The sequence below is a fragment of the Fusarium pseudograminearum genome, chromosome 1 (genome assembly GCF_000303195.2).
Source record: "Fusarium pseudograminearum CS3096 chromosome 1, whole genome shotgun sequence".
NCBI lineage: Eukaryota > Fungi > Ascomycota > Sordariomycetes > Hypocreales > Nectriaceae > Fusarium > Fusarium pseudograminearum.
The window spans coordinates 10,052,124-10,076,657 of NC_031951.1; the positions used below are offsets into that span (position 1 = coordinate 10,052,124).

General features: G+C 49.3%; 8 protein-coding genes across 8 annotated transcripts, besides 4 other annotated features; 5 read left to right on the forward strand and 3 right to left on the reverse strand.

Annotated features, from left to right (window-relative positions):
* Window positions 1-1,859: 1,859 nt before the first annotated feature.
* On the forward strand, window positions 1,860-1,998 carry FPSE_02621 (uncharacterized protein; the record flags this gene model as incomplete). Its single annotated transcript, XM_061988433.1, has 2 exons — window positions 1,860-1,882; window positions 1,935-1,998. The coding sequence occupies 2 exons, from the start codon at window positions 1,860-1,862 to the stop codon at window positions 1,996-1,998; spliced, it is 87 nt and encodes a 28-aa protein (XP_061844453.1).
* A 4,991-nt stretch (window positions 1,999-6,989) lies between these two features.
* Window positions 6,990-7,022: a microsatellite.
* Window positions 7,023-7,243: 221 nt separating this feature from the next.
* Window positions 7,244-7,274: a microsatellite.
* A 1,246-nt stretch (window positions 7,275-8,520) lies between these two features.
* FPSE_02622 (uncharacterized protein) lies at window positions 8,521-11,012 on the forward strand (the record flags this gene model as incomplete). Its single annotated transcript, XM_009255741.1, has 4 exons — window positions 8,521-8,788; window positions 9,062-9,562; window positions 9,621-9,753; window positions 9,806-11,012. 4 exons carry the CDS (start codon window positions 8,521-8,523, stop codon window positions 11,010-11,012), a joined length of 2,109 nt encoding a protein of 702 aa, XP_009254016.1.
* Window positions 8,868-8,930: a repeat region.
* Window positions 11,013-12,223: 1,211 nt separating the features above from the next.
* Window positions 12,224-14,320, forward strand: FPSE_02623 (uncharacterized protein; the record flags this gene model as incomplete). Its single annotated transcript, XM_009255742.1, has 1 exon — window positions 12,224-14,320. One exon carries the CDS (start codon window positions 12,224-12,226, stop codon window positions 14,318-14,320), a length of 2,097 nt encoding a protein of 698 aa, XP_009254017.1.
* A 518-nt stretch (window positions 14,321-14,838) lies between these two features.
* On the reverse strand, window positions 14,839-15,935 carry FPSE_02624 (uncharacterized protein; the record flags this gene model as incomplete). Its single annotated transcript, XM_009255743.1, has 2 exons — window positions 14,839-15,230; window positions 15,287-15,935. The coding sequence occupies 2 exons, from the start codon at window positions 15,933-15,935 to the stop codon at window positions 14,839-14,841; spliced, it is 1,041 nt and encodes a 346-aa protein (XP_009254018.1).
* A 1,018-nt stretch (window positions 15,936-16,953) lies between these two features.
* FPSE_02625 (uncharacterized protein) lies at window positions 16,954-17,922 on the reverse strand (the record flags this gene model as incomplete). The annotated part of the gene is made up of 1 exon (XM_009255744.1): window positions 16,954-17,922. The coding sequence occupies one exon, from the start codon at window positions 17,920-17,922 to the stop codon at window positions 16,954-16,956; it is 969 nt and encodes a 322-aa protein (XP_009254019.1).
* Window positions 17,527-17,613: a repeat region.
* Window positions 17,923-21,058: 3,136 nt separating the features above from the next.
* On the forward strand, window positions 21,059-21,682 carry FPSE_02626 (uncharacterized protein; the record flags this gene model as incomplete). The annotated part of the gene is made up of 1 exon (XM_009255745.1): window positions 21,059-21,682. One exon carries the CDS (start codon window positions 21,059-21,061, stop codon window positions 21,680-21,682), a length of 624 nt encoding a protein of 207 aa, XP_009254020.1.
* Window positions 21,683-22,289: 607 nt separating this feature from the next.
* FPSE_02627 (uncharacterized protein) lies at window positions 22,290-22,793 on the forward strand (the record flags this gene model as incomplete). Its single annotated transcript, XM_009255746.1, has 1 exon — window positions 22,290-22,793. One exon carries the CDS (start codon window positions 22,290-22,292, stop codon window positions 22,791-22,793), a length of 504 nt encoding a protein of 167 aa, XP_009254021.1.
* Window positions 22,794-23,359: 566 nt separating this feature from the next.
* On the reverse strand, window positions 23,360-24,196 carry FPSE_02628 (uncharacterized protein; the record flags this gene model as incomplete). Its single annotated transcript, XM_009255747.1, has 2 exons — window positions 23,360-24,070; window positions 24,134-24,196. The coding sequence occupies 2 exons, from the start codon at window positions 24,194-24,196 to the stop codon at window positions 23,360-23,362; spliced, it is 774 nt and encodes a 257-aa protein (XP_009254022.1).
* Window positions 24,197-24,534: the final 338 nt, after the last annotated feature.

A 24,534-nucleotide genomic window follows, 5' to 3' on the forward strand; every position in this document is an offset into this window, starting at 1 on the left:
AAGCCAAGCCAAGCCCTTCTGTGTCTTGTCGAAACGTGGGTATAGTAATGATTACGGATAATGACGGAGAGCATTACCAACGATCACACCATGATGCCACGCATACTCGCGCAAGCTGGTGCCAGGAACCCGACAAAGCAGTTGCGGATTGCTTTTTGTACGGGCAATCAGACAACATGATCAAAGTCGCATAATATCGTTGCTGTTATAGACGTACGCACGCCAGTCAATGTGTACTATACATAGACCGATGAAAGTCTCGAACCAATCAAGACAGCATCACGTGTTGGATGGGAGAGACAGGATTGATAAAATGCTGTCGAAACATGGGTTGTCACGCCGTGATTGGTTCCGCGATGTTGAGATTCGAATCTTGACATGTTTGACGAGTTAACTTCTCAATCCGTCTTCAGTCAACCCCGCTCTTCACTCTGACCGATATGCAACATGGCCTGATTCAACCGATAACTCACCAATGAACTGGCTTGTGTTCCATAGACCGATTGATTAAGCAGACAGCTCCTCTTAAAGTCTCTAGGACAAACGTAGAATTGCGCCGTAGTGGATGCTGGTAAGTGGTTAAGAATAGAAACAATGAGTGCGTTGGGAGCCGGCAGGATGCCTCAGGGTTCATATCGCTAGTGCTTAGAGAGGCCGATCAACAGAGCGTCCAGGCAAATAAGCACTCGGTATATTGTTCGAATGCATACTGGATAGAGCTTGTTATCTCCAGTCCGTCTAACGGGCATGCGAGGCATGGTTGAGGATCGTCAATAAGTGTCGCCACTGCCGAGCTCTCGAGTGTTCGACTTGGTTACGTGAGCATCAATCCCTAGTTAAGCAGAAGATACATAGAGCCGCAATGGTACGATACATCTCAGAAAAAGCAAAAATCGGCTCTCAATATGTTGAACGGGAGAGACTGCGATGAGATAGCTGGGTGGGCATATTCGACCTCTAGGAGTCAAGGAATTAGGGAACATACTGGAAAGGCCTCATCCTGGCCATGCGGGGTGATTGATGCCTATCAATTGTCATGAAATTAAGAAATTGGCAAGACGGCTGGGCTACCTTGTTGATAGCTGTGTTGTTACGGTTGCTTCGATGGCCTGTCTTGAAGCAACAGACGCCCCATCTAAAGCGTGCTCTGTAGATGCAGGCTTGTGCCTTCGGGTAAGACACGACTGAGGGATTCTTGATAAATCCGGGCCATGCAGTGTGCAGCTGGACATGTGTCGTCCATTGAAACGTGCTGGGCGACGTGGGGTAGCCAGTTGGGCGAAGCCAGCTGTCATGGTCTCCGGACACGCAAACACGGCCGCTCCATTTGGTCGACAAGATGTCCCTTTCGGTGTTTGATAGCAACGATTGTCCTAAACTGATGGCCAGACTGAGAATAATTGTGATAAATCGCACGAGAATAGCGAGAATACCACAGTCAGTGGAGAAGTCAACCAATCACGTCAGTGGGAGAAAGCTCTTTGGCGTCTTTGTATAAACGCTCTTGCCGGAGATCCCTGCTAGTGCAGGCAACGGATGAATAGCCAGCATCCATGGTCAAACCAAGACTTCCTTACAGCTGGCTGCTGCTACCTTGCGCAGGGACAGTAAGAGCGAAGAGAAGGGATTGGGACGGTCCATTGTTCTGGATTCGGCCATGTGAAGAGATCGCCTGTGGGAAGAAGAAAGACATCAACCACCTATTTTGCCTCTTTTTCCTCTGATAGTCAGATGAGTGGGATTTGCGACTAGAATAGTTGGTGTTGGTGTTGGTGGAGGTTAGAGGCGGGAAGAGATCGTGGGTTCCATTCATTTTGGGGTAAGGGCGTCTGGCGGAAGTATCGGTACTTCCTTCCCAAATGCCTGCCACAGTGCGCCGTCTGTTCCTTCCAGTTTCAACATGTACGTACTCGGGTGCTGACCCTCGGCTGTAGACTCGAGGAAGAACGGGACGAGGGCACAATTTGGGTACAGACTTGCGAGATTCGACAATTGTGATCGATTGAGAGCAGGGCCCATACTGTAGGGTGCTTCGGAAGGAGTGAGGTTGCATTTGCTTGTTTTGTCCTTCACTTGCTTTTTCTCCTTTTTCTCTCCTTGTCAAAGTCGGGGCTTAGATATCCGGTCAACTAAGAGATAAAAAAAAGTGTAATATGCCGCCATGATATGCAGGTATCCAAGCCTGACAGCGCAAGGGCAAGGCCTTTAAATTGAGGTAGGACTTATTATTTATTAGTAAAGCATCTGACGATACTGCACTGCAAGTACCTCATGCCAAATGTTTGATGTGAAACCATATCAATGGCGGCTCAAGGGCCGAGTTTGCGATTTCGCGCGTCATGTTCGAACCGACTCCTCGGGCAATCATCGCTATGCACCTCGTGGTACCTGCATCCGCAAGGTTTGTCCGTGCCTTCTGGTAGGACTTGCTTCCCGTTTGCCAGTCCCTTCAGCATGGCCAGGATTGCATGTGTTCCATCTTGAGTTCGTCTTGGTTGGTAGCCACTGGTTTGTTGCCAGCCTCTCTTGACAAGGAACAATCCGTTAGGTGATCTGCCTCGGGCCCATCGTCGTTTCTAGGGCCCGCCTTCGTCCGTCCGTGTCAGGCCCTTTCCTTGCCCAGCCTCCTGCTTTCCTCGGCCGCAGGAACCGATGGATAACATCTCACCAGTATCAGTAGGAAAATCTTGCATGGGGCTGCAGCCAGCATGCTGGCTATCCGTAGGTACATTAGGCGCTTTCAAATGTGCTGTGCAACAGAACCGACATGCGCCGTCGTTTGTAGCGTATTTCTAGAAATGCAATGGATGTTCCAAACGGTCTTTGTGCATTGAAAGACACTCCAATAATTTCCGACTCAAGTTGACCCAGAAAAATATCCATCTTTTGTGGTGAATCTGACAGATTATATCTCCATCATGACGGCTCTGGACTTGGGGTCAGGAAAGAAAACTTAGTCAAGGCATCGCAATACCCTGATGTACTATGAGCATGAGTAGGCATATTGTATTCAATGAACCCACTTTCACGAGCATCACGTATACACAACTTGAGGTTGAATGTATTGCCTTGGGGCGTAGCTGAAAAAAAAGGAAATTTTTGCCGCTGTGGACGGCTGATTTGATAGGGAGGTGCCGAGTCGCTAACTAGGTAGGGAGCAAGAGCCGAGACTTAAGCTTCTGCAATATGCCCCTTCAGGCAGCTTGATAATTAAAAACTTTCAGGCTTAAGAGAAAAAAAAAACAAGAGCTCCATATCGAAGACGAGTTAGCCGAAGTTCAATGGAGTGACGACGACCAGGCTTGTCCAGTTGGCAACACAGGTAACCAACAAGTGGGGAAGGGGCCTTGGACTGCAACTGCAACTGTGATGATGATTATTATGGTGGGGCAGGTGGTAGTTTCCTGCTTGCTGAGAGAGAGACCTTGAGTCCCTTGGTGCGTCAGTCTTTTCAACGCTCAAACACCATCACTAAAGGAAAAATAAAGACCAGAACCACTCAGCCTTGTGGCTCTTGAATATGCGAATCATAGCCTATGCATCGAAACATGCCAACGTACATCCACTTATGCACATCTCCTAGGACCGGCTTCTTCTGTGTGTGCATCAGATATGCACCCCAGCTTAGGAGGGAGGTGATAGCCTGTCCCTGCCCTGTTCTGTTCTGTCACATCACATTAACTTACACTGGCCCTGGTTGCACGAGCTTGTTGTGCATATTGCATAAGACCCGACGAACGGTGCGATGCGCGAGGAGGGTATCCCTCTCTGCATTACCATTTGACGATGCCTGATGGGCAGCATATGATCTACACTACAGACTCGCCAAGGCTTGCACAGTCTTAGAGCCATGCGCCTGCCAACCTTAGCAAGGAATTTCAACATCAGATATCATTTTCCAGTCTTTCACTTTCCCGGTTCCATCGCTACAACCATAGCTGTCATGGAAATACCAAATAGGCAGTTGCGTCATATCGAGCGGGCATCATGAATGAAAACCCAGAGGTCGGTTGTTGAGCTGTTTTCTCTCATCATAAATCTCACTTGTCAGTAAACGAAACCCTAGTCAGCATGGCACCGAAGTTGAGAATCAGCCCTCCTCGTGAAGCCTCGGTAGGTAGGCCAAGAGCTTCGCATTATGGGTCTTGAGGGACTTTTTTTGATGCGTTTTTCTTCTTCTTGAGTTTGCAAGTCAATTTCATATCCGCAGTAAGGCCATTGCGCTGCCATGTCTCTTGTGGGAAAGGGTGGCTCCTGAGATAATAATAGCTCCATCTTGACAGAATATTCAAGTCGGGTTCATGGTCGAGCAGGAAAGTCAATTCATCTGCCCGGTTTCATAGTCATGCGCAAAACGGAGTTGACGTGAGAGGCGACCAATTAATAGCATCATAGATGCAGGGAATGTAAGCCTCCAAGGAAGCAAACATCAACTAACATTCCCTGGAAGTTTGTCAAGTTGCTTCTACTGTGCAGAAAGTCACATGTCTTGGATTGGGAAACTCGGGTGGCTGTCCCGGCTCCCGACTTTTCATTGATGAGTGGGCACCAGAACTAAGACTATCAGAACTTTGAATCAAGCTGAAGCAGCCGGTTCATTGTCTGTTGTCTGGGACTGGACTCAACAAAAGGCGGGAAATTCTGGGTCTGTGACGAGCTTGTTTTTATCCCCTTGTGTCTGGGCGTTGATGATCCTCGCATGGCTGGCGGGAAGGCTACGGCTACCTTACCGCACTTGACCGCCGAGTCTTTCAGAAGGGAGGAGACATGACAACAGCAGAGACAAACTGACACCCTCCAGGTGAGACACAATATCTGGCGAATGGCTCAGCGAGACCGCCACAGCGCAACTTACAGACCCGGGGATGAGCGGCCATGGTCGAAGATAGAATTGCAGTAGCAAGAGGCTCTTGGAAATACTCGGGCTACCGCATTGGCACTGTGTTGGGTCTGGGGCCCTTGGTGTTTTCATGTTTCCATCACTGGTGGGTCATAATGCCCAGCCACGACGAAGTTGATATTAGATCCAAGTCTAAAAAAGAGACGAGCAGGAGCAACCCCACCCAATGCCTAACAGAACATGCTGAGAAGCATCAACGAATCAAGCAGGTCGATGTCAGCGCCAGCGGCGGGTGTTTGTTGTTCTCACATCCCGGACCAAGAGGGGAAATCCGGCCTGTTCGGAGGACGGCGACCCAGCCTTGAGCCGGCGACCAAGCTCAAGCCAACTCCGCACAAGCAGGCGTGGGCTTAATACAGTACAGTACATACAAGATTGTATCCAATGACTAGGGTTGTGATGTGGTTATTGTTATAATATGTATTTCACTCGGTCCCAAGATCGCTTAATTGCGCGTTTGCTAGGCCAGGGTTGAGAAGAGGCCAGTTATCTCAACTGAGTAGTTGGAACCCGAATCCCTCGCTGCGCCTCTGGGAGCTCAGTCCTGACCTTGGCCAAGCACCCGTACATACAGTAACAAGGAGTCTCTGTTTAGAAGATGCCCTCTATCAGAGGCGGTTCCTGCGCAAGCGAATCCTGTAGTCAGAAGTTAGTGAGCCTAGCCTGCATGAGATCCCCATTGTTGTGCTGTGTTTCTCGGCGCTATCTCGAGATAGTAGGTGACGCACTCCCTTCGCTGGTAGTCTTTGGTTCCTCAACTTTTCTCAATACGAGTTATCGGTAGTTGCACATAGAATTGGTGGTACACAGGTTGTTCCGGTACTTGAAGCAGCAGAAGTAACACAAAGTAACGGTCCCGTAGTAGTTTGGCGCGCCGTTGAGAACTGCGAGTTAGAGATGGATCAATTGGGGTGAGGAGGTAGGCGATTAGAAGCGCCGAGAAATTGGAAGCGCGAAACTCTGATGCCGTTCATTTCGCCCTTTTGTTGGTCTAAGTCTATTCTAGTTGGAGTTCCGGGAGGCTCTGATTGGCGATACGGAGCTTATCGAGAGAACTCTGGTCAATAACTCAATCGCAACTCGCCTCATAAAGTACCCGGTACAGTATAGTCGGTTTACACAGTGCTGTGCCGCAACTAATAGCTACAAGGAAGGAGAGCGCGAAAGAGTTGACTGACAGTCGAGCGACGAATGGGGTTGAAGGAACAAGACCACACACAATAACAAGACAGCACAACAGCGCAACACACAACGAACACACGACACGACAATGACACGACAAAAGCAATAACAGTGGCGGGATAGACAAATAGAAATTCGCCCTGCTCATAACAGAACAACGCGACACAAAACCAACTTGGACCATAGGGTAGTAGAGCCTGTTGAACTGTAATTATCGTAAGTATTCTACAGTTGTTACTGCAAGTCTGAAGTTATCGTGGGCAAGATATTTTAAAAGCCTTATCACTTCGAAACCTCCGACTTAGCTAGATAATGCCTGCAACTAAGAACATGGCTAGCAATAATTTCGTTGCGTTGACAGACTAGGGACTTGAGTGTGATTGGGATGGACTGTAATAACAAGGTCTTATCGGTAAGAAAACGCCCGAGATAGCCTGACATCTCAACTATCACTTGATCCTTGTATGTGATCTACGTAGTCAATCTGACAACCTACAAATACGAATAGACACCAGTGTAGATACGTATTGTAAAGATAACATTTGTAGTAGTATTCCCGATGATAAGAACGACTAGACAATGAATAGACTGTCCTATCTATATATGATTATGATAGCCATGGTTCCATCAATAGCAAGTTGAATCTTGAAATCAACCTTGTGTGTGTGCGTTCTTTTCCCCGTCGCATCAAGCGGATGTTGCGGTGCGGTGCTCTGTGGGTACACAATAAGAATAATACTGCTAGAGCATGGCACCAAGCAATCGCTCCCGCTTGCCTAGGTGCCCTCCCCGGGATCATTCATCCTTGCACGCAGTGGCAGTGACAGTGGTCCAGGTAGCCCTGGCAGCCGCCGTGGCTCCTTGTAATGTACAGCAATGAGAGACCGATCACTCTGTCCAGGGAGGACCCCAGCCCCAGCCCCAGCCCCAGTTCCAACCCATTTCAGTCCGAGTTGCGATGCCCAAGTTGACGTACTGTAGCCTCAGGGTATCGGACAGGTTGGCCGCTGGAAGCATGAGAGACGGAATTAGTAGATCATCTTATGACACTTGGACTATACTTGTTAGACTACTTATTTTTGTACCCTAAGACTTGAGAGGTCAGCTCTTCTGCTACCTACTGCACTAGGTACTCTAGATACATACGAGCATTCGCTCAGAAGAGAAAGAGAGAGAGAGAGAGAGAGAGAGATCCATGATCAACCTCCTCCCCTCAACGCACTTGAGGTGGCCTGGTACGACGCTGCTTTGCATACCCCTCAAGGATGCCCCTGTGTGCCGCACCCCTCGCACCACCCGTCACTGTACAGTACTGTACTGCAACGCAACGTACAGTACTGTTGCTCTTTTGGCCCTACAGAGAATCCCACATCCACCGAGTTTGCGTACTGGCTGCGAGCTTGATTGATAGTGCCCTGGTTCTGCTGTGCGTTGATATATTAAAAGTGACTGGTGCTTATCCGACTGTGGAGTGCGTCTGGTTATTTCGCTACGGACCATGGAGTATAACAAATTCTGGGCAACTCGGCTTCGCCTAACAATTCACACATCCATGGAAAGACATCAGAGACTGTAGGGGCAAAGAAAGATCCAACCTCCTGCCTCCAACCTCCGACCTCCAGCCCCCCAGGCTTAGCCAAAGTACCCAGGTACTCAGTCTCAGCTTGATCCAGAGCACAGCACAGTATCGTACCGTGCACTGCCAGAAGAGGTTTAGCTTATTTACTTGATGATCCACGCCGCCAGCACACACCTCCCTCAGATTCAAAAGACAAGGGCGATGTCGGCTACGCTCGTACGGTGAGAGCTTGCTCTGTAGAGAATTTTATTTGCGCTGATTTTTGCAAAGAATTTGATAACCGATATGAGATGAAGGATGGGTTTCAAATTTAAAGTATGAAATATCGCGACGAGTTAGGTAAGCACGATACTGGCTCTGTACCAGTTCCAAGAATTAGACTGGCCCGTTGACAAACAAACTCTGCTTCTATCTACCATCCATGCATTAAGTTCGCGTGTTTTAATGTAGGTACGGATACGTAGAGCCCTGGTCCACTCTGGAAGAGTGCGTGTACAGTACCTAAAAACTTGCATGGTTCTACGGCGGCCGTGCTTAAACTTCGAAGCTCTATTTTGCAGCGAACACAACGACTGCCTACCTACCTATCGAAATAACGGTAACGAATATTAATCTGGAGGTCATCTTTGGATAGCACTGCAGAGCAAGAGGTCTGATGTTATCGTCTGATTGTACATACATATTCCCTACTATAGAATAACAGCCTTGGACCCTTGTCGATTGCTCGATATTTTCTCTCTCCTCTCGTCGTCAATCAGACTAAGAATTTACGGACTTACCCCTCTTCGCCCTTGACTAAATTCTCTACAGTACCTACCCACTGTACATACAGCGCCTGTAAACAGTATCTTTCTCATCCATGGATGGCACACCCTCCTCGGTTCCGCCCAGGGTGGAAGCCCCCCACTTGCTGGCACCATTACAGACACACTCCCAGCTCGTGGCTCTCACTCCCCAGTTCAAATCCCAGCAATCCCAATCCCAATCCCAGTCGCAGTCCCAGTATCCATCCCTCATCAACCCCGACTCCTACTCCTCTTCCTCCCCGTACCGACTTGACTGTGGGGCGGGTATTGGACAAGGTATTGAGGATGGTGAGGATTATGATCAAGAAGAAAGCAACTGCGGTACGTACCTCACCTGCCTCCTCTGCTCCTTCCATCTGTTCGTTCTGCCTCTCACCACCAAGATCCTGACCTTCTCGGGTTTTTCTTCCTCTCTTTCCCTCTTCTATTTCTTTTTTTTCTTCCCTCTCTTTTTCTTCTCCTTGCCGGTCTTTCTTTCCCTTTGCCGTCCACCTCTTTTCCTTCGAGTTCGCAGCCATCTTCATTTATCACGACTGCTTTCCTCCCCTACAACACAATCGTCCCGCACCGCAGTATTAACGTAGCCGGCCCTAGTCACAAATCCTGAACCTCAACCCGAACATCAGCATCAGTATCTTCCCCAATTGCTAGACCTGGTTGCAGACAATCTCGAGCAGGCACTGATTGTCCCTCGAATTCACCAACACCCTCAATCCAGTAACTGCAATTCCCCCGAATCTTTCCACATGATGAACCAAAGTCATCACCACCAGCAATCAGAAATGTATTACCCTCAGTATCCGACACAACAGTACAATCCGTATCCTTATCCTACGAATGGTGCCCATGCTCCCGCTGTCTCCACTCCTATGCCAGGACCTCAGAATGTACTGCCCGTACCTTCGGCTCTGAGCAATCAAGGAGCCATGCCCCAGGCAGCTTACAGCAACAATGCACCCGCTGGCAACTTCGACACAACTGGACAGCACAATCCTCCAGGTATGAAGCCTAGAGTCACAGCAACCTTGTGGGAGGACGAGGGTAGCTTGTGTTTTCAGGTTGAAGCCAGAGGCATTTGTGTCGCACGGAGAGAAGGTAAGCAATCGTGTTTCCGAGCGCCAGAAGAATTTGCCAAACTAACTCAATTTAAAAGACAACCATATGATCAATGGCACAAAGCTACTAAACGTCGCTGGTATGACTCGAGGTCGCCGGGATGGTATTCTGAAGAGTGAAAAGGTCCGACATGTTGTTAAGATTGGTCCTATGCACCTCAAGGGCGTTTGGTAAGTTTTCCTCATCTAAACTCTAAATCTTGCATGACTAACCAAGAAATAGGATTCCTTACGACCGCGCCCTGGATTTCGCGAACAAGGAGAAGATCACCGAGCTTCTGTACCCTTTGTTCGTTCACAACATTGGTGCTCTTCTATACCACCCTTCCAACTCAAACAGGACAAGCCAAGTGATGGCTGCCGCTGAACGAAAGAAGAATGAAGCAATCGTAGGCAACCGATCATTACCTTCGCTTGTTCAGTCGCATCACCAAATGATGCCTGCAATGCCCACTGGGTATACTTCTCAGCAGCCCCTCACGAACGGACACCAATCTATGGCAAACACTCCTCAGCCTCTTACGAATGGTTCCCAGCCTCCCATGAATGGTTCTCAGACTCCCATGAATGGCCCTCAGCCACCCATGCAAAATGGAGGCGGCATGCTAAAGCGAGTGCGCGAAGACGATGATGACTTGCATCGTTCTGGTCCCAATGGACATGATCCCATGAACAACATACATGGAATTCCCAACGGATATCCCCACCAGTCGCCCCTCGGAAGCGTTCACCAACCTCCCATGCAGAACGGAAATGATGGTGGACTCAAGCGAGGTCGAGAAGAGCACGACGACATGCACAGGGCAGGCCCCAATGGACATGATCCAATGAACAGCATGCCTGGTGGCATGCCTAGCCTCCCAAATTATGCCCCACCGCCTCTCCAGAACCTTCACCAGCCTCTTTCCAATGGTGACAGCGGCATGCTCAAGCGCGGCCGAGACGACGACGACGACGTCCACCGGTCAAGTCCCAACGGCCATGACGCCAACGGTAATTTTGAGTTGAAGAGAAGAAAGACCGAGACCTCCACCTCAAATGACATGCTCCCTCAATCCCCATACTACACCCTGTCCAATGGAGCATACCAGGGTCCTATGATGAACAGCATGAACCACTATAAGCGACGGGATGATGAAGCCGAGACACCCCGACCAGGCCCAAACATGAATGATTTAAACAATTTTGACCTGAAGCAGCGACACAAGACGATGGAGTCGAGCGTCCCTGCTCCTCAGTATGACGCGATGAACCGACCCCACTCCAGTATTGGAAACTCGCCTGCGTATGCTTCAGCCCCTACTGGATACGATCATCTTACCCGACCTGCCTCCACCGTCGCGGTATCTCCCTCATATCCCGCCGGTCCTGGTTATGAACTTGCTCGACCTGGGACCAATGTCCCTAGAAGGCAACAGTCCTTTGGATAGTCTTGCCACTGATCATGATTACCCCATTCACCCCCAGGCTGACCTTGTTTCATGATTTCAACAAAGCCATGATATCAAGGTCAAGCGAAGTGTTTACTTGATAAACGGCAGTGGAGATGAAACCACCTCCTGTAGCCTGGGGGCACAACGAAACATTCTTTCGGATTTCTTTTTTTATTATCATTTTTCCTTTAAGACATTTGCATGCTTTATGTCGGGTACTCGCAGAAGAAACCCCATCGAAAACCCTTGGATCAAAAGACGATGCTGACGAGTTCACGAACAACTTCCGATTCTATGTTAACCAGCATGCTCTGTCACGGATATACATGACTAATGAGTCACGTTTTGCATGGAGGCTTAATTTCCGGGAAGAATTACTGCAGCAACTTTTTTCTTTCTGATTGATTACTCCGGAATGCGATATGATCGCACGGTATGGGGACAGCACTGCCTGTAATGAGCCCAGGCGGGAATGATGAGTTCGGAACAGATTCAGGCACAACCTCGTACTCTGGCAGATCGCCAGTGAATGGGGGATGTTGGAATATGAGGGCAAGCCTGAGTCTGGTTCTTGATGACGATTTACGACTTAAATTTCTCTCTTCTTCACTTCTTTCTTCTCGTGTAAGTCTCTGCTTGACCAGAGAGCGCCCGAGCGGGGTGTGTGTTTTTGGGAATGTTGCTTTACTAGGTAACGAATTATGAGGGAACAATAAAAGCATCTTTTTTCGAGATTACATACAATTAGAGTGTCTGATCTAATGGAACGATATGCATGTGGATTTGTGATCTTTGACAACGTAACTGTATGTCTCGAGTGAAAGTACTAAACAGAACGCAAGGGTAAATCATCACCGTAAATCATTAAATCATGCAAAGGTCACAACATGTCGGTATGTACCCATTATACGACCAGGCTATGCTTGCGAAATTGTAGATCATGCCATGCCGTTTCCAAGGCTGCAGTGGTCGTTGGTTGGATTAAGGTCGTTCCTGGTGGCACGTGACCGGACCCATAGTGTTGCCTGGGCGACTAGTGTCAATAGAACTCGGTGTTGGATCTCGACCGTTGAGCTCTATTTTCCAAACAACTGCAACACTAAAAAGCACCTTGGTTCAGCCAGACGATCAAGTCAGTAACATACTCTTCCTGTTGTGTTCTGTTTCTTCGATTGCATTTTGTCTCTGCTTTCAGCGCGCACATCACAATGAATTCACCATTATCATCCGTTCAAGATTCCAATCTTAACATTCAATCATCAGCCACCTCTGAGCAGTACGATAACTTCGACGTACAAGCAGTCTCCGTACATACTGATACACAAAGCGAACCCCATCGAGGCTCTTCCCCGTTTGTATCAGCTATCAACGACTCTGCGCTTTCCGATCAGGAGAACCGCTCTCCTTCAAAGTCACGACACTCTAGAATTCTTTCAGGAGCGACTCTGTCACCGCTTAGAATTCTTACCGACCAGCAAGAGGGGAGGGACGGAAGACCGACTGATAGAACCCACGGTCCCCGTAGCCCTCGAAAGGTGTCTCCCGAGAAACGGTTTCCTGTTAAAATCAGTAACTCCCTCGACTCACCACGCACCTCCCGCAAGAACACGATGAGCTTGGAGGACGCCGTTCAACAGAACGAGGGTCTCAAGCAAGCAATTGATATCTTTGAAGACGAACAAAGTGTGCTGGAAGACGGCCGAGACGCCATGGACGTTTCTGCTGGCACCATCAACATGAACCCTGAAGGGGAGATGGAGGTCGACGAGTCCCTATTTCCAGACGAATCGATGGTCAGCACATTTAGCACATTCTCAGCGGTTCCAAATCTGACCATGTTTGCCAAACTGGGCCAGAGCCCTACCAAGCTGTCCGACATGGGCGGTCTCACCCCTCGAGCCAAAACAAAGGCCGATCCTTCACCATCAAGAGCGCCACAAGCCAGAGCAGGACACGACTCAGGAAATACAACAAGCCTGTTGGACTTTACAGAGCAGCTCCGCTTCCCTCAAAAGACACCATCAAGGGGTGCTCTGTCTCCGTCCCGAACTGCTCCCAACGTGGCCGCAACTCCTTCTCGTGGCTTTTCCAACCTCATTGACTTTGATATCCCTCCTATGCCCACACCCCGCAGCATCCCTAGCATTACTGCCCGGGAACTTGAATCCCTCAAGTCAAACTTCTTGTCTGAGATCAGCTCACTCAAGGCTTCGTTGAGTGGAAAAGAGGCCGAGGTGCAATCACTCAAGGCTGCGGTTGGTGATGCAGAGAAGCGTGTGGGTGAGTCTCAGGAGCAGCTTCGCGAGGAACAGACCATCAAGGAGCAGCTCACAGCTGAGAAGGATGGATGGGAAAACCGCGGGCGTGAGATGGAGAGCGTATTGCGCAAAGTCAGAGAAGAGATCGTGGAGAGCCAAAGGGAGCAGGAAGAGCTAGAGCAGAAGCTAGAGGAGAGTGAGAAAAGGCGCGAAGCAGCCGAGATGTTGCACCAGGAAGCGGAGAGCAAGATCGCTGGGATGCGCGCTGGAAAGGACACAGAGAAGTCATCACCTGAAAAGCCCAAGAACACACCAGACGTCAACCACGAAGTCGAGATCGCTGTTGAGCGTGTGGCTAGGGAGCTCCACGCGCTGTACAAGAGCAAACACGAGTCCAAGGTCACTGCTCTGAAGAAGTCATACGAAACCCGATGGGAGAAGCGTGTGCAAGGGCTCCAAAACAAGATGGAGGAGCTTACCGAGGAGAACGAGCGTCTACGGGCCAGCCAGGAGGATGTCAACATGACCAAGATCGACAGTGCTGAAGCCGAAGAACGCAAGGCACAAGCAGTGCGGGACAGTGCAGCAATCAAGGAGCTCAATGCCGACATCCAACGGCTTGAGGCCGTTGTACACACGGTACAGCTTGACAACGAGTCGCTTCGCAGCATGCTTGAGCGGGAACGTGTGGAGAAGGGCGAGCTTGTGCAGCTCGCAGAGGAGATGATGAGTATGCAGAGTTTTGTTGCTCAAACACCCAAGCGTGAGCCTCAGCAACAACTACAACGCCCTCAATCCGTGTCCCGCCAGCCATACGAGAAGCAGCATGAAAGAGAGCCAGAGGCTAAAACACCTAAGCGAAGCGCGGATCACTTCAGAAGTAGCGTCAGCCGTGTTTCTGGACTTCGTGCACCTGGCTCAGCACTCCGAGCACCTCATGAGCGGAACAAGAGCGCCGGTGGATTGCCTCGCCCTGGCGGTGCCCGCAGCGGCATTATGAGCTCCATCGAAAAGATGGGCAACCACCGGGGACGAGCTGGCGAGTAAATGCCTATATGATGGAAGAGATATGACGAGCCTCAAAAGGGCAGATGAACGATACAACTCATGACACGCAAAACTGTATGACGGCAAATTTGTTTTTCTCCTTTTTCTGCGAGGCATTGATTGCTCGAGGGATGCTGGGAGCTCCCTCTGTAGCTTGGCGTGGTACTTGTTACTTTTGATGTTTGTGATATAGAAGTCACTGGCGTCGGGGCATTTTTTAGATATATGAACGATAATTGAATTGGGTTAATACTTTAATGATACGGCTTCTCTTTGAATATGACGACTCACCCATCACCCCAGGCAAAGAGCTATGCATGGTTCCAAGGGTATTTTATTTTTATTATGTATAATTGAAATCCTCGACTCTCTATCTCATCACGTCATCAAAAGAGTTTGTCCTTTATATTTTGGGCATTGAATATTAGTTTAACCTGATATTCGTCTCCTTATATACTATCCTTCCTAGGGGCGTGAAACCTGTATGTTACTTGTTCTCACAATGCCTCTGGTTTTTTTTAGAGGTTGTAAGCCTTCTTGGCCGTTCCACCAAAGATCATGGCACGCTCCTCGTCACCAAGGGTCGCCATCCAGCACATGCGCTCGACAATGCTGCGCCACCTGGGCCAGGCATTGTCGGTATCGGCAGTGCATACAGGCCAGTCGCTGCCAAACATTATGCGGCTGGCACCGAATGTAGCAAGGGTGATGCCGAGCCAGCCAAGAGTAGCCTCGAAGATATGGTTGGGGTCCTGCTTTCGCAGGGAATCGGGCATCTCAGAGAAACCGCCCGAGAGCTTCATATAGACATGAGAATCTTTACTGAGAGCATAGACGGCGGTGCGCCAGGCATGGAATCCTGGATCGGATGTGACGTTGATGACGCTAAAGTCTGGTTTGCAGAGATGGTCTAAGAGTTGCTTGTCAGTTTATTACCAAGATAAAGGGGCAGTAGTGTTGACGAACTCAGCACCAATGTAACCTTTTCCTCCTCTGGAACGCCATCGTGAACACGTTCGACGAATGCGACGACCTCTTCGAGCTGCTTCTTTCCTCGGCGGTGTTGATCAACACCCACGTCAAAGGTGAAACCACGACGGCCAAGCAGCTTGACACCCTTGATGAACTTGTCGTCCAGCATGGTACCATGAGGCTTGTCCTGTAGCAGATAGCGGAAACCTTTGATCTTTGGCCAAGCATCTCCAGCTTCCTCCTTGACGCGGTCGAGATAGCGCTCCAACACCTCAGGGCCACTGACCACAGGCGCCCAGGGAACAATGCCGAGACACAGCTTTGCATCCTCGGCCGTGTGTCCCTCGCCCTCACGCGGTTGGCCGAGCGCAATACGCTTGAGCCACGAGACCTCAGCTAGGGGGCCCTCCCAGCCAGATCCATCTGCGGCGCCAGCCTCGACATCGTTCTTGCGGTCTGTCTCGACAAAGACGAAGCCCAGGAGGGACGGGGCTGAAGAGGTAGCTTCACGGTATTCTTCGAGGGAGTGTTGGCCGGCGAGAGGGTTCTCGGGGGTGTACCAGGACAGCGAGTCGACTTCGGAGGCTGGGTAGAGGTGGATGTGGGAGTCGATGATGGGGAGGATGAGCTGGTCGTCGGACATGTTTGCGGTTGGGTGAGCTATGGTTGGATATAGAGATTGAAGCTGCAAGAGCTGAGGTTTGGGAATAAGAAAGGATTGTGGTATTCCTTTTATGCAATCAATTCGAGTTAGGGGGAAATGATTGATGATTTCTAGTGTTCATTAACTAGAGAATCAATGTGTTTGTTGTATGTAGAAACAATGTTCCAAGCAACTACGGTGAGACAAGAGTTGACTTATGCTACAGCGATATCCAATCGATAGTAGGGAGTTACCCCGCCATGGATAAGATCCCCTCCCCCTGAAGGGTCCTGTTGAGGCGGGTGGTGGAGATTCCTGTTTTTAGAGTGGAATTGGGTCTCTCAACGGCTACAAACTCAAACAAGACACTGCTAACACATTATTATATCACTTGAAGACTAAAAGAGAGTTTGTTTCATTTCATGAATAGATTCAATCGTCATCTATCCTAGACAGCTAAGCTATTTCATTCGTTATTCATTCATTGCTCATGACTGTCCTTGGTCATCCACCATATTCATACTTCGTAATGGCTAGTCCAGACCTTCATTCATCGCCAGGTCATGAACCACATCCAGATATTGATTCCAAGAGAAGGCTTTTCTCATCATCAAGGCAGATGAGATTTCTCTTTATTTAATGGTTTTTTTCTGGGACGACCTCTTTCAAGGTCTCCCAGCTCACTCGAGAACGAAACAGAGTGAGGAAGAAGAATTACGCTCGCGCAGCCATGATATGATGTACCATCGTGGACTGCGCCGAACGGTCGCAGCATCGACCTAACTGACGATCAACGTACCGGCGCGGCTGATACATTCCGAGACCAGCTCGGCGTGCCATCCGCGTCGAAAATACGTGACGCAGGTCGGAACAGGAAAATGATTGCTGATATTACCACAACAACATAGGTCGAGTCATCCCGGCGCTGGTGTGCTGCCAGGGGATGCCCGATACAAGGAGTGAACGGCTAGGGTTTCTCTCAACCTCTGGCCAAAGTCTTCGCATTACACCGATGCATTTATGCAACGACGCCGTGGCGGCGGGAGCTGGCGGGGGAAACAGCCTCGTACTCATACTCGTCCTCGCTGCCGCTGGAGCAGGAGTCGCTGTCGTCATCAAAGCCACAGCGAGATCCGCCGCAGTCGAGCTTGACACGCTCGCCCTTGCGGGTGATACCATAGCGCTCGCAGGTGCAAGAGCTGACGTCGGATCCGGGGGTGCTGTAGCCAGAGAGGGACGAATTGGGAGAAGAGCTGTCGGAGCGGTAGGACAGGGAAGAACCGCTGGATGAGACGGGTGAGGTGCTGAAGTCGGTGATGAACTCGTCCTCAATGTTGGCGCTGCCGAGGCGGTCGGCAAGCTCGTCAAGTTCGCCATTGTCGTAGTATGAAGCATCCAGAATGTGCTTGGTAGCGTGGGGAGACATGGGCTTGGGGGCCTGGATCTGGGAGATTGACAAGGGGCGGCCCTTGGGGATGTCTACGGAGAGCTTGGAGCTGTGGCGGGAGGATCGTGAGGATCGAGACTCCTTGTCCTTGGAGGAGTGAGAAGAGCTCTTGCTGCTGGATGAAGACTTGGATGACGATGACTTGGAAGAGGAAGAAGACTTGGACGAGGACTTTGAGGAGGAAGAGGAAGACTTGGAAGAAGACTTGGAAGAGGAGGAGCGAGATGAAGACTTGTGGGAGTCGGTGGGAACGTCGAGAACGTTCAGCTCACGGCCGGTGGTAGGCTCAACAGTTGAGGTGACGCTGGGGTTGTGGGCAACGTGGTAACCGTCGATGATGTAGTAGTACCAGTATCGTTGGCCAGCCTCGAGAGTTGAGTTCTGGAATCGAAAGGTGCCCTTCCAGGAGCCGGACTTTGAAGAGGACTTGTCCTTGGAGAGAGGGAGCTGACCGACATAACCGTCCCAGGAGCCGAGAAGATGGACAGTCTTGACACCGGCGGAGACGCGGAGAGAGAAAGAAAGTTGAATAGCCGACATTTTGACTTTACTTGATTAATTTATGAAGTTGGTTGGGTAGCAGGATGCTGAAAAGAGTGCAAATGTTGATTTGATAGTGGTTGGCACGAGCAAGTGAAATCCGTGAATTTCTGTAATTAGACGATTATAACAGGCGTGATTGAGTAACAAAAAAACAAGAATAGTCGTTAAAATGGGAATATTGTCTCTAAGCTGACCAGCAACTTGATTGATTTGAGTTTCGAGATGGTTGATGCGGGTGATTTCTTGGGATTAGAGACAACAAAAATTAGAAGTATAATAGAGACCTGCTCTAGGAGGGGGATAACGAAAACACAAAGGGGGAAAGGGTAAAAGACCCAAAAACAGAAACCGGACTTGCGATTGAAGAGGACTTGCTGAAGAAGAAAGAAGGAGAAAGGGAAAAGAGTTGTTTGGGGTGTTGGTCCTGTTTATAAGAAGCGGCCGTGTATGGCGGCCATAGTGTGAGAGTCGGCTCCCCGTTCGGTTGCCTTGTGGAATCTCCATCATAGTCGAAGCAAGGAAAACAGAACAAATACAAATTACAAGATGCAGCCAATCGGAGGCTGCAGACAAGGAGATGGCGAGTTCATGTCGACTATCATCACTCAGCATCACACTTGATTGAGGTGAGAGTAGAGGAGGGTTCCCGGTTCTAGCGTGGGCGGTTAAGCAGAGAGTGCGTGCATCAAAAAGTGGAGCAACGATGCGATATTTAGAAGCAGCCCACTGAGTTCCCAGGGAGGTTCCCAGGGAGCGGGCCCAGCGGGGTACCGGGCAGAGAAACACTGCGCCAATCACGTCCCCAGCACCGCTAAACAAGCCCAAAGGTGATCCCCCCGTCGAGCGTCTATATCTCCCCCACCATTGGCCCGTGACACCGCTAAAAGCCATCTCTCGTCACGCTGCAGCCCAGCCAATCATGTCCTGTAGATTCAACGTCGCCAACCACTTCAGCCCCATGCAGAGGCCTCAGCATTGCATTTGTTCTTCACCAATACTAACAAATAACAATCTATGGATCATGCAATTCCTCCTCTTGTGTACTTGTCTTTATCTCACATTGCATAGCATGGCATCGCATCACATCTGCCGTAGTAATGTCCTGCTTTTGCTTCTGCTTTGACATCTCCCTCCATTATTGGGCTGCTCTTCAGTCGGTCGACATGTAGTGCAACCCTCGAGTTCATGCGGCCGTACTCAGGTATGTATGTAATTTGACGAGTCAAGAATATTGGCTCACTTGACTGACTGGCCGACCGACTAGTTTGACTTTCCATCAGCTTCATCAATGCGGAATGATATGCTCCGTTATCATCGTATTGGTGGCAGTATGTTATACCACGGCATATCCTCTTGACGCTAAATACTATCACAGAGTATCCATACCTGCGCTATTGAATTAAAACAGAGACATGTGGATTGGTGGTGGCCCAATATACAGGCCGCTATACAAGGTACATACATATCGAGGCCTCGTTTGTATTCCCATGTCCAACCACCTCCCTTGACCATCCCTGGCCAGCTCCTCATTCCTATGCACACGGAAATCTCTGATAGAAAGCCCAGTGCAGTCCTTATGGATACCGCTGGGTACAATTCACGTCTTCGGGTGCCCTATTCGACAAGTACAAATGGGTCTAGGCATACCGTCCCCATCATCCCCCCCTCCACGGCCCGTCCGCGAGTGCCCGGCACAAACCTCCAAGACTCTGCCTTTATCCTTCCAGAGTCTAGCATCGGTGACATCGGTCCTCCGTCATCCGACTACTATGTACATACATGCATGCTATGACTTTTTAGCTCCGGCGGGTATGTGAGGTCCGTCACACTTACACACTAACACAACTATGTGCTGAGTGCACCCACCGCCCTCTCTCTACCTACAAGGTCTATGCTTGTGATAGCTGCTTTTTCGTAAGCAATTGAGCGGGGGAATTATTACACTTTGCAAAAAACCCAAAGGCAAGGTAAGGATCATCAACAAGAAACTTTGCCTTGGAACGTGACTCCTTCCTATGCTGCATGTCCAAGTAGGTGGAGGGATGACTATTGACGAGTAAGGTTGTAGATGTTATCGCCCGAGCCTATGCAGCAACAAGGTAATGATATACGAAGTTTCCACAGAGGATCCGAATCACTTGACAAAGGTTGCACACGAAATAGTTCTCTATACTGCGGGCTTTTCTTTCCGACGGCTCATATGACCTTTGTCATGCTGTAAGCCGACGCTTTTGTGTTGATATGCATGAATAGTTGCCGCTGGCAATCTGTCTTTGGAAAAGCCACGGTTCGGAGTATAATCATGATGATGATCTTTATGCTATATCTCTTGACCCCGGCTGATTCTGGCCAAGTACGTTGATGAAAAGCTGAATCATGTCTGACCGGTTAATAAGTTTGTATTTGTTTGCAACCTACCTATCAATGGATCACCCACCTGGTGCTAAAAAAGAACTTAATGTTTGCAGTTTTACATAAATATGTGAAACAAGATTCGACAATCCTCTAAGAGAGCTCAATTATAAGGCAACTAGTGACCACAAGCATATGTATCGATGGATGTGTACAGGATTCCAATATATGGGATGCCCAAGTCACAGAAGCCACCTGAGCAAGGTCGCCACAAGACAATTGCTACAGTTTTGATCTAAGAAAGCATGCATGATTCAAAGAATTACTCTACCTTACATGCTAATACATTACGATCCCACGATATATCCGTTGAGGGTTGCCTTGCAACGAGCTGAAAGGTCACGTGGTCACCCGTCGCAGTCTCACCTTGTCCTCATTTCAACGCGTTACTCTTCGCGTCTAATATCCACTAGATCAACATGAATTAGAATTGACCTGCCTATTTGAGTGGCATAGCTGCCTAGAAACTAAACTATCCAGTTTGACTCTTTGAAACGTCGCAGAGCCTTTGATTACAAACCAAACATTGTGAATGGGGCTAATTTTTATCTTGAGATTTCACTACTAGTTTTCATCCCACTTACTCTCAAAACATCCCTTCGTATACAGAATCTGCCCTGTCATGCGACATCTCTTGACAAAGACATTTACTTCATCTTATCGACAAACTTATCGTCCTCTCACAAAGCCATTCATACTCGGTCAACGACTTCATCACAAGATGGCGGCCAACAACTTTTCAGTTGACGATGCCCTCGTCGGAAAGGTGACGGCCTACGTTGAGAAGTACATGTCCAACTACGACGCATCTCACGACTTCAACCACATCAAGCGTGTCCTCCGCCTCTCTCACCAAATTCAATCTCACACACCTTCGACATGCCGGTCTCTTGTCACTCTGGCCGCACTGCTCCACGACGTCGGCGACAAGAAGTATCTCCGCCCCGGCGAAGACCCCTCACGTATGGTAGCCTCGGTGCTCGTATCCTTCGGCGCACCGCAGGATCTCGCCGACACCGTTCAGGCCATCTGTCTCGGCGTCAGCTACTCGTCCGAGGTCAAGGACCCGGCGCACACTCGGGCCCTGGTGGAGACGTATCCGGAGCTGGCTGTTGTTCAAGACGCCGACCGGCTGGACGCTATCGGTGCGGTTGGGATTGCGAGGACGTTTGCATTTGGAGGAGCAAAGAGCCGTACGTTGGAGAACACCATGGAGCACTTTGACGATAAGTTACTGTTGCTCGAGGGCATGATGAAGACTGATGAGGGGAAGAGGATGGCCAAGGAGAGGACAGAGAGGTTACGCCTGATGAAGCAATGGTGGCAAGAGGAGACGGCCGAGTAGATGGAGCTCTCTAGAATCCAATTCATTAAAACCCAAAACATAATCAATTATAAAAAAGCAATTCGATACTGTTCTCTTACTAAGACTAGAATAATACTATCTCGGCTGTTTGGTCTGTCTTACAACAGAGTGAGGTTTAACACACCGCCAATGGAATCTTATCGCTGTTCGATTCTCCATAAGTCTAAAAGCACAGTCAGGCCCCCGCAAACCTTACGAGGAGTAAGAAGAACCCTTACGAGTAACCTTACGAAAAAAGAGAGCCTCCGGCTAGAATAATCGGGGATTCGGTCCAATTGACGCCCTTTGTTCTCACCTGACTCGACCAACATGGCTGATCTGCGTTGGTTTCTTGTCTTACATGAGAACCTGTATGGACTAGATTAGTCCAGGGGCTATGACAAGAAGGAAGGTCAATACATCAGCTCAGGTCATTATTCGCAACGTAACCAAATAGGGGACATTAAGTAGAATATAAGACCTATGATAGTAATCGCCGCTTACTTTCATTCGTGTTCATTTGTGCTTCTCACTCATCGATATATCATTCCTCATCTACATATCCTTGCTATACACCTGTTGTCTTGAACGTTCTCAACTGCTCACAATGGACACGCTCCCCACAGAAATCATCATTCAGATCCTGGACAACCTCCCATCCCCTGCCGTCAAGCAAGCCCGTCTTACATCCCGGACCTTCAACTCGATTCTCGCAAAACGCACATTTGAAGTTCTCGTCTCGTTTCTAGACCCGGAAGTGGCGCAAAACACACTCGTCACCATTGCACAAGATCCCGTGAGGCGGCGTCGACGACCCTCGATTTGGTCACCGAGATGCAGCGTACCCCGGAATTTACCTGTTAACGACTCATTCCTTATGGCGCTCTGGGTTGGTTTGCGTGGAGATTCATGGGTCGCAAATGTTAAAGGAGACAAGTTGGACGTTAGTAGCTGGCAGGATGGGGTGGGAAAAGATATGAGCGAAGATGAGTTGAGAGGAGTCTTGTTTCGATATGCACTTTATCTGAGCTATATGAGCGAGTGCGAAAAAGAGCAGGACATACCACAGGCTTGGGTTCTCAACTTGATGTGCGGGAAAACAGCATATTGAGACGTTTCTGTGCATCAGCATACACATATCAACAGATCATGTTGGGCGCGGGGAAATGTATACAGCAACAGCGATTGATTTACTTTGCATGGGCAGATACAAATGAATTTGTTTTCCAATCCTTGATAGATAGATAATCCTGACAGATAAACAAATCACAATCAAGATGAGAATGGAACAATTAATTATTGCGACCGTCTATATTTTTAAAGTACACCCTTCAATAGGTGCAAGGTAAATCAAAATCTAGTCTAAATGAATGGTCGCTAGTGTGAAGTATTAAATGTAGAAATTAGCATATAAGTCGTTTGCATATCGCGTTCGGTTCTCATATAATGCATTCCCCCCAATCCCGTCATCGCTTGGCCCAATCACATCGGTGTCCGAAGCGGAATAAAAATAACCCCCTATTTACTAACGCCATTCGCTTTTGCGAACAAAAACCAAATCATACCCAAGTGTTATGCTTTTCATGCATCATGTAAGGATCGTAAGAATGTTTGAAGGAAGAAGAAGTGAGGTGAGGTTGATCGACCAATTAATCAATCAACCAGAAGAGGTCCAGTTTAGATGAGGTAGGCAGCAGCGAAACCGACAATGGCCAAGAGGCCAGTGACGGTGTTCATGCCAGCACCGGCAGTCACAGGCTCAGGAACATCAGAGGTGGAAGGCTCGTGGTCCTCGCTAGAGTCGGAGCCGGAGCCAGAACCGGAGCCAGAACCGGAGGAGCTGCCACCGTTGCTGCCGCTGTCGGTACCGTCATCGTTGCTAGGTTGCTCGCCCTGAGGAGTCTTTCCACCCTCGGAACCGGAGTGAGGAGGAGGAGGAGCGACACCGGTAGGGTGAGCACCGCCAGAAGGAACGGGGTGGTAGGTGTGGGGAGGGTAGACAGCGGTACCGTTGTTGGCGTGATCGACAGGAACGGTGTAAGTGATAGTCTTGGTCACACTCTCACCGTGGTTGGTGGGGTGAGGGTAGGCGTAGGTCTGAGTCTTGGTGATAACGTCCTGGCCGGGGTGAGTAGGCTCATGAGGCTTGCTAGGCTCGGTAGGGTTGTGGTGAGCAGGCTCGGTAGGGTTGTGGACCTCAGTAACAGGGCAGATGGTTGTGGAAACAGCAATGGTCTCGGTTGTGACATGGCCGACAGGGCAGTTGACAACGGTGGGAGGGCACTGAGTGACGGTGTATGTCTTGGTGCTGTAGACAGTGCTGGTAGTGTACTGAGTAGGCTCAGTGACAGTGCCGTTCTTGTAGACAGTGGTGAATCCAACGTGAGTCTAGGGCCATGTAAGTCAGTATGCTTTCAAGTCAAGTAGTGCTTATGGATGGATAATACTCACGTCGTCGTAGTGAGCGTTGGCAACAGCGGCCGCAGCAGCGAGGATGATGGTGGAAGTCTTCATGATAGTGTTTGGTGTTTGATATGTATGTTTGTGTTAACGAATGTACTTTGTCAGTGTATGTAAGTTGACAGAGCGGATCTTTGAACGAAAGACGATGGTGTATTAGATAGTACGAAGGAAGGGGCTGTAGTCGAGGCAGAGCATTTCTTATATCTCATCAACCTGGTGGCCCAGTTTGTTGGGTGTGTAAGCGAGATAGAGCGGACCCGACTAACTCATGGTTAATTCGATTCTATTCCAGGCCAATAGCGGCCGACTAGTTCGGTGGTGTTACTAGCAGGGCTGATGATAAGCCATGCCGAAGTAGTGGCTGTTGAAAATGCTAACCATGGATACGA